Raw genomic sequence first — 9190 nt, forward strand, 5'->3', positions numbered from 1 at the left:
ATTTAAAAGTCATAGTCTGATGAAAAGTCAAACTAGGAAAAATGCTAAATAAATGTCTCAAAATGTGATATAATTTTGAAAGGAAAAATTTCAAGCAATCATACCTTGTCACTTTATATCTACCATATGCTTCTTAAGAAATCAGGGCCGGCCCCGTGGCTTAGCGGTTAAGTGAGCGCGCTCCGCTGCTGGCGGCCCGGGTTCGGACCCGGGCGCGCACCGATGCACCGCTTCTCCGGCCATGCTGAGGCCACGTCCCACATACAGCAGCTAGAAGGATGTGCAGCTATGACATACAACTATCTACTGGGGCTATGGGGGGAAAAATAAATAAATAAAATTATTAAAAAAAAAAAAAAATCAGGTCATCTACCTCCTCCCTGCTGCCCTCACCCCTCCCCCTGCCCTGCAAATTCCACCCCCTTCCACTTGCAGCATGTGACTGAGATGACAATTAAGATATTATAATAAAATTACCCATAAAGGAATTAGAAAAAAAATTTCAACAATTTTCTAATGGACTATTAAAGAAATTAATTCAATTATGTTATACTTTTATTATTAATTCTCTGTGGTATATCTAAATGGTAATATAAAAATCATAGGAATCCACATAATATTAAGACTGTCTTTCTAAGTGATCTTTGGAAAACTGTTTTCCCAAAAGAGAGCATTAAGGATCTAGGCCATGTTCTAATCTATCATTCTGCAAGTCAGACGAGATAGTGTTTCTACAGTCATCATAAACAGTGCTGCAGCCTCACGGGACCCATGAACTCACCACTTCCTAGAGAAAGGAGGCTGAGAGATGTGTTACAACCGTTGAAGTGAAATCAGCAGTATAAATTATAAACTCTAAGTCATGGTTCCATTTTTCTCAGCAGAAAAACCACAAATTTTCCATCAAGATGAAAAATAAAAACAAACAAAAATCAATGAGAAGCTTCTCATTGCGAACTCCTCGTCCATACTAATCTCTGAAATATTTGTCTTTTTTTCGTGTGTGTGTCTTCCTGGCACTTCTTCCTGCCACGGAAGCCAAAAAGATCAAACGCTGGCTCTTGCTGAACCCTGTTGCCTGGGACGTGGGCGCTGCAACCTCAGCTCAGCCAGCTGATGCTCCTGGAACCATCTTTCCAAAGTCATAGTGAACAGCGGTGGCTCCAGGCTCTGTGCTGGCCAGCCACCAGGGCAGCAGCTCCTTCCAAAGGCCATTCCTCTAGCATAATGTCAGCTCTGCTTCATCTACCTTCTCTTGGTTTCTGCCCATTTTCTAAGCTGGCTTCTCCAGTCTTTCCATGGATTCAATGAGTTGTATTCAGGAAGTTCTCTGCCTCCTCAGTTTCACCTATCAAGTCACAGGCCCTGAGCTGGGAGCAGAGTAAAATTTGCCCAAGCATCAGGTAAGAAATGAGGGAACTGAAACAGCCATCTAGTTTGTAGCAGGGGCAAAAATTGCCGGTCATAGTCTTACTCTGAGATATTTGTACGTGGTAAGATTTACAACATAATTAGAAATTCATTACTACTGAAGTGCTCTCCATCAACTCTTTCTACCTGCTTTATTGATTATTCTTTTACATTGGTCCAGCAACCAATTCTCGGGCTCCTAGGAGCGAGGTGTTTCATTTTCCATTTCCGCTTTTCTGCCACTCTGGAGTGGTATTCTGAAAGGTAACAACCGTCTCCTCATGCCCAAGCCAGACAGAAGGCTTCAGGGTTTGTTTTGGGTTTTTTCCAGAGACATTTTTTTCTTAGCTATTAGAAAAAGATCTCTTTTAAGTTCTCATCTAAGGCATCTCTGTGGGGGAAATGCCTGGCACATAACAGGGGTCAATAAATGCTTTTGAATGAACCCTACTCAAACCTTCTGAAAGTGACCTCTTTCTAACCTTGTGGCAATGCACCTTCTCTAGAGACAATTAGTTATCTTGATTTAAGAAACCATCCTTTCAGCTTCTGTTTAATTACTGGAAACACACGAGCAAGTATTTAATTTAATGGCATGGATGACATTCTCAGTAAGCAATTGAAAGCAAACTTTCTACAAGAAACCTTAAATTGAGTTTTGACTGCTGAATCCTGTTCTCTCACTTATTTACATGATACGATTGCATGGTTTCATATTAAAAATGGATTGAATAAGACTTAAACATCACAAAGAGATCAATTCATTCAACAATAACTGAACACCACTACATGCTACGCACTGTGAGAATTGCTTTACATTTGTTATCTCTAATAGGACGTAATATGCTGCATCGTCCAATACATCAAAAGAAAAAGAATTCTCTGACTCACTCAATGGAACCAAGAGAGCATTAAGCAGAGTCTTCTTTTTCTCCTACTTTCCCAGGAACCATTTATATTAAAGGCAAATGGCAGCACAGATCAAGAATTTGGAGCATACTGTATTTTATACAATTGAATTTTAGATTTGAAGAAATGTTGAGTTTTTATCCCTCTAGTCAGATAATTTAAAATCTTCAAAATATTTGATAATATCAAGAAAAATCACAGAACTAATATATTTTACATTATTACTGTCAACAAGATATAATTTCTAAGTGATTTAGGCATTAAATGTTTAATTTGCATCAGTTTTCTATGGATGTGCCTTCTATGTCATTTAAAACTATTTTAATAACTATAGATAGTAACATTTATATTCCCAAGATCATCTGTCTGTAGTTTTTTCTAAAAAAGCTTTAACGTACTGCATAATTTTTTAAATGATAGTTTACCAATAACAAGAACACGTTTCTTTGTGTGGCTCAAATTCATTTCATGATAGAAGGCGACTTAGAGCCCCATTCAGTCTCCATCCTTGAGCTTGTAATGGCCCAGTAGATCACAGGTTAAAACCAAGTGTGAGGTTTTATGTATTTTATCCTTAAGGATATTTGTTTGTTTAAAAGAAGGAAAACGTGACTGTATATCTCCCAAATTGATCCCTAAGTATGTAGATTAACCATTTAATTCTTGAACAAGTTCAGTAATCACTGTGAAATATAAGAGGTGCAATCACTTCTGAGAGATGTTTATTAATAAAGACTGCAAAAGTGTAAAACCTCAATATTCTAATAAGTCTAACTTCTAACATACTCCAAGTGTCATCAAACTATTGCCCAAGAGCCAAGTCTGGCCTGCCAACTATTTTTGTAAATAAAGTTTTATTGGAACATAGTCACATCCGTTTGTTAAAGTATTGTCTAAGGCCTTTTTTGTGCCACAACAGCAGAGTTGAGTAGTTGTAACAGAGACGATATTGCCTACAAAGCCAAAAATGTTTACTATCTGGCCCAAACTATAAACCCTTCTAAAACTCTGAAATCATTGTGTGAAGGCTGTTGGCTCACTCTCAGAGCTGTGTTAACTCTTATTAAAAAACAACAACAACAAAGTTTAACAGACTTGCTAAACAACTTCACTGGGCTAGTGAGATTTGGTGAGGGGGTGGGAGGGAAAGGGAGACATTTTAACATTTGTACCACAGCAGCTGAAGTCACAACTGACACCTTAACTGGGTAAACCGGAGAAGGGACAGAGAACTTGTAGCAACTCTGGAACATTTAACTCCATCTACAAAAGCCAGAGAGGTTGGCCTAGACGATCTCTAAGCTTTTCAATCTTCACGATTGCTTGAAATGACTTAAGCAAAGCCATAAGAAAACTCAGAACCGTATGAGGACACAGCTTAATAATAAATGTTTCAAAGCACTTACCTAAGGAGGGAACAGGGAAGTAACACATTTTAGAAAAACGGAAACCAGAATGGTGAAACAAGGATACACAGAGGTTTCGTGTACTATTCTTGAAACTCTTCTGTAAATTTCAAATGATAACAAAATAAATAGGTATAAAAACAGTTAAAACTATTTTAAATGTTAGCACGTAAAAAGGGAAAACCTCAGTTACCTCCTTCAACAAGCAAAGTCAACACAGTAACTGCCATAATGGATCTGTAAACATATAAACCATGTCTAGTAGGTCCACTGAACCAAGCACACCTGAGGCTGCAGACCACCCTTACTTCCTCTAATTCTGCATCCTAAAGCACTACCTTATAAATTTTACCCTTTGAATTTATCTTACCCCATGGAAAATGAGCTAACTAATAATTAAAGAGATCACAGACGGATAAGACACAAAGAAGCTGGGGTGGAGAGATTAATAGGAGGGAGAGGGCAGGAAGGAGGAGGAGAAGAAACATGAATAATAGAGCCTAGCTAACAAACAAACTAGATAAACATGTTCTGAATGATCACAAGTATTAGCAGTCCGATTTTATCTTTTCTTTGGTAGAATAGGAAGGAAACTTCCCCCAAACGCTTGACTCTAATACAACATATGTAGATCCCAAATATTTTTTATATGCACATATTCCAAAAAGAGATTTTATTTTTATAAAATACAAACACTAAGCAAACATTATGCTAACAGAAAAAGTGCCTAGAGAGCCACACACATCCACATTGTTAAATATAGGAACTAACTGTAATGAGAATCATTATCTCCAGTTTCCAAGGATACCAGGATAAGCACTACTCCTAAATTGCAGTTCATTCAGCAAAGGGCACAGAGTAATTTATATTCAGGGTCATCCCCAGCTGACAGCAGACGTAGAAGAAGGACCAGGGGAAATCATCTTGTTTGTTCTATTCTGCTTGTTACCTACTCCGGTTCCTAGCCCCTGACTCCCACCCTCTAGTCCCAACCCTGGTCAATGTTTTACACGTGAAATTTGGAAAATATGACTATAAATAGCAACTTCCAAGAGAAAAAGAATCCACAAAGGGCAGGGCAGTCTGAGATGTGGTTAATGCTGGGGGGTGGGGGGGAGGGGTGAGGAAGGAAGGTTGGCATTCCTATTTGCTTTGTTTGTGAAACGGAGAGGAGGCTGGTTTTGTGTGTCTGTCATACTAGTCGCCATCTTTCCCAGTGCCTATAAAGGAACTGTACAGTTAATTTCAACTTCCCACCAAAGCTATCCAAGCTTTTACAGCTTACCACTTCTAAGCTGCCATAGCTTCTAGAATCAAATTCATTTTCAACTTGTTCTGTCTTCTAGACTCTATAATCTAGACTTTTCATACAACTACTATTTGTTTCCATGGCAATAAAAATATAAAAACTACTTTCTGAAAACCTCAGAGATATTGCCTCTGCATCATTTGTTTATTCAAGACCATTTATTGATTGCTTTCAACGTGATGGGCATCGTACCAGCCTAGGTAGGCAGTGACAAAAAGTGATGTAAGATTTCACTCTCGATCACCAGGTAAAGCACCAATAAGAGGTCATGTCACTTAGGCAGTTTAAAAAGAGGCATTCTCCCTCTTAGTCCAATTTTCACTTACTAAAATAGTGATGTAGATTTCATGGATACTTTAGATTTATCCTAAACTTACAGAAAGTATGTATAAAAATATGATCCAGATGTAAGAGTGATTTTCCATTTAGTTCCTTCCCCATCACCTGTCTGCCCAATACAGTAAGACCTTCATGTAGCACCTCAGCCAGAGGCAGAGGAAGTTCCAAGGGAAGAAAAGCTCTCCCTGCCTTCATATGCTTCCTCCTGACGGACATGAGACAGCATATCAGGCTAAGCTTCTTAGCTAAATGTGATAATACAGGAGAATAAGCTGCCTGTTTTGATAATCAAGGCCTTCTGGTACTTTCCTCTTTTGTACCAGTTACATTAATTGAAACTGTCCACTGTTTTTAAGAGGGCAAAAGAATGAAGTACAACCAAGGTTTCTAACAGTTATGTAACATATACAGTATGTCTCAATAAGGCAAGCTATTTTAATATTAACAGTTAATATAAAAATTACAACGTTCCTGAAAACTTTCTTCCCATACATTTTAGATGACTTTAATATCACACATTTAGATGCACTGTCTTGATTTCAGTACAACCCAATCCTTTTCTAAAAAACAGATGGACTTTTTTTTGTACTGAAATATCGTTTCTAAATTCAGTAACCAAAAGAATAATATCAAATCTAAGAACTATATGAACTGGGAAGTTAGTCTCAATTCTCTCAAAAGTTATGTCAGTAATTATTTTGGTGTATTATTCTGACACCTGCTATTTCTCACAAGGGGCAACATTTTGAGGTATGATGGCTTCAGACAAGATTCTATGTCTGAATCGTGAAGCTTTGAAAATGCTTAAGTTGAGAAGGTTCAACCAAACAGGCCACTATCTAACCTTTCTCCTGGCCCACCCAAGGCTAGTTCTCCGTAGGGTATAAACGCAGATTCTATCTCAAGTGGAACAACAAACGCAAAAAGCACTCACCAGGCACTGGCAGAAAGGTCATCCTCTGTTTCGATACCTTTTCTGATAACACAGATCAGCTTTCACAAAACCTCTGAAGGCAGAAGCCGGCTTACATTAAGGGACATAATTATATTCCCTAATTGTGCATAATCAATTTTTTTTTCTTTCTCTCTTCAGCTTTGAAAGCACCGTACCCACCAATTCAGGAGCCTAAAACTCGGACTTGAGCCACTTGGCTCTCTGGATGAAATAACCTCGCATGGTCACTTTTGTTTTTTCTTCTATTATTCTAACATCTAAATGACGGTCTTGCGTACTGCACAAGTCTTCCAAACTACTTTCTAGTAGCGCACTCCCCTCCACCTCCTTTTAGCTAGAAAGTGTCCAACTGACAATCCCCAAACCATAAAAGCACCAAAAACGCCCCTGAGGACTGTCACAAATTTTAAAAAGTAGATTAAGCACGGCTAGAAAGGGATAGCTCGCCACCCGAGGCCGAGGCCACCATGCCCCGCGCGGGTCTGGCGCAGCTCGGAGCCTGGGCCCAGCTCGGAGCCCTCCAGCCTCCGGCGCAGCCTCCCCGGGCCTCCCTTCCCCGCAGAGGCTGCCGGCAGCGGAGCCCACAGCTCTCCCGGGGCCCGTCCTGCCGAGGGAGGGGGTGTGGCTGGTGTGGCGGTGGCTAGCGGCAGGCGGAGGGGGTGTCTCGGCTGAGTGTGAGTCGGGGTGGAGGTGACACCGGGACCGGAGAGTTGTGCGGGGGAGGCAAGGGCGGTGCGAGTGCCAGGGGGCTGCCCGGAGGCTGCTGTCGGCAGCGGGGATGCAGCTAGTTGGCAGCGCCCTGGGCGCAAGCGGGTCTCCGGGCTGGGGAGGGTGGAGCGCGGCTGTGCGCGCCGGGGCCCCGCGTCCCGGGACGGCCGGGCTGGGCTGCGGAGGGGGCGCCGGCGGGGTGGGCCGGGTGCGGGCGTGGGGCGCGCACTCACCGATGCACAGCTGGATGGCGTAGGCGTAGTAGGACCAGCCGAGCAGCAGGCTGATGAACACCACCGGCACCCAGTAGAGCACCCGCCGGCACCGCCGCCTGACGCTGCCCGGGCCCGAGGGCGCCATCTTCCAGCCGCATCCACCTGCCCAGCTCCGCCGCCGCCGCCGCCGCCCGCGGGCCTGGCTCCGGGGCGGGCCGGGCGTCCCCGGCGGGACGGGCCCTGGGGCGGCGGCCGGTTGCGCTGCGGCCACTGCCGCCGCCGTGGCGCTAACTCCCCATCCCGCAGCCCCGAGCCGGCGCCGCGGACTCCCGGCTCCCCAGCACGGCGCAGGCGGCGGCGGCGAGCGGGGGGCGAGGAGGGGAGGACGCAGAGGAGGGCGAGGAGCAGGAGGAGGACGGCGAGGGGGATGGAGAGGAGGAGGCGGGAGCCTCCGCCCCGCCTCCGCCCGTCCCCCCTGGCCGCCTCCCCCGGCGCGGCCGCTGCGCCCTCGGGCGGCCTTTGCGGGCACTTCAGCTGGTCCCCGCTGCCCCGGCCCTGCCCGACCCCGCGCCCTCGCCGCTGGGCACCCCACGGGGGGAGTGCAGGTGCCCACCTTGGCCCTTCCGCCTCCCCGTTGGACCCTGGCTCCGGGGTCAACCGGAGGAGGCGGGTCCGCGAGGCAGATCGGCGGCGCTCGCTCTGGGAGTCGGGGAGTCGGGTGGGGGCGCGGCGGCCCCCCGGCGGCGCGGCGCCTCGGGGCAGTTGGGGGGCTGGGTCGGACCCCTGTGCGCAGGGACGCCGGGGGGGCGGGCAGGGGGCCCGAGCAGCCCGGGGCTGGCCGCGGAGACCGGACCCCGCACCCGCCGAGGCCAGTAGGCAGATTCCCCAACGCCGGTGAATGCGCCCCTAGAAGGTCTTTACGCGCTGAGGCCGATGTCCCTGCCTCGCGCTTGGAAAATTCTCGCTGCAACTTGTAGGTGCGGTAAACACGGGGAGCGCAGCGGGGCGCGGCTGCTCCTCCAGACCTGCGGGACGCGCGGGTTGGGGCGAGGAGGCCGACTTGACTACCTGGCTCTTTTGGGGGGCGGCGGGGGTGCACCACTAAGAGGGGGTGCGGAGCCGTCTCCTGGCGGGGAACGGGACTGTGGAGTGAGGAAGAGCACTTTTGGATGTGAATCCAGAGACCACCGGAGTTAGGGACACAAAATATTTGCTAGGAGAATTTGAACTCTTGTTATGTTCTTTAGTGATTATAAGAGTAACCATTCCCACCGCCCCCTCGCAAGAGTCCGGGGTTCCTTCCGTGTCCTCTTTTTCCAGCCCATTCTTCACTATGGTGTTTTCTTTTGTGGTGGCAATTCTAATTTAGCATGTAGCTGTTTCTAAAGTGGGTGCTAAACATCCTGAAGGGATCCTAAAGATAGTTAGACCGAACCCCGGTTTTATGACTGATGAAACGGAAAAATACAAATGCTTCTGAGATCGCTTCCCCCCCTTCATCTGATTATGAACGCACCTGATTCCGCAAGGAAACAACTCAATAAATGTAGTGTATCTGAATTATGTACACGATTACTATGTGTAATATGCACAGTTTTACTTAACATTAATGAATATATATATTTACACCACACGACAACCATATTGCATGAAATTGCTTTATATTCATATGTAGAATGACAAGATTATTTCAGTCCCAGCAAATCAGTGACTGGACGTCACTGAAGACTGGTAAGGAATGAGAAGTAAGGGATCAAATTTCCCACCCTGGAAACAGTGGAAGAAAGTGCAAGAAATTGTGTTTCTTTAGACAGTAGATGCCACAATGCCCTGGGCTACTTTTCTTCGAACAGTCTCACTGGGTCTTGAAGTCTTCCCATCTTTTACCCTTTTGGAGGAATATGCTGGTGTAACATCCTTGAAGGAAGCTACATTTTTA

At 45.4% G+C, this 9190-nt stretch overlaps 1 protein-coding gene across 1 annotated transcript in view; it reads right to left on the reverse strand.

Moving 5' to 3' along the window:
• The window catches only part of ZDHHC2 (zDHHC palmitoyltransferase 2), a 66703-nt gene extending 59114 nt beyond the window's left edge, over positions 1-7589 (reverse strand). The window contains exon 1 of the mRNA XM_087418448.1: positions 7270-7589. Coding sequence (XP_087274574.1) covers positions 7270-7396 — 127 coding nt within the window. The 5' untranslated portion in view covers positions 7397-7589. The remainder of the gene's footprint in view (positions 1-7269) is intronic.
• Positions 7590-9190: the final 1601 nt, after the last annotated feature.

Source organism: Ceratotherium simum, chromosome 28, assembly GCF_057802395.1.
Source record: "Ceratotherium simum simum isolate JZ-2026a chromosome 28, ASM5780239v1, whole genome shotgun sequence".
In the NCBI taxonomy this organism is placed as follows: domain Eukaryota; kingdom Metazoa; phylum Chordata; class Mammalia; order Perissodactyla; family Rhinocerotidae; genus Ceratotherium; species Ceratotherium simum.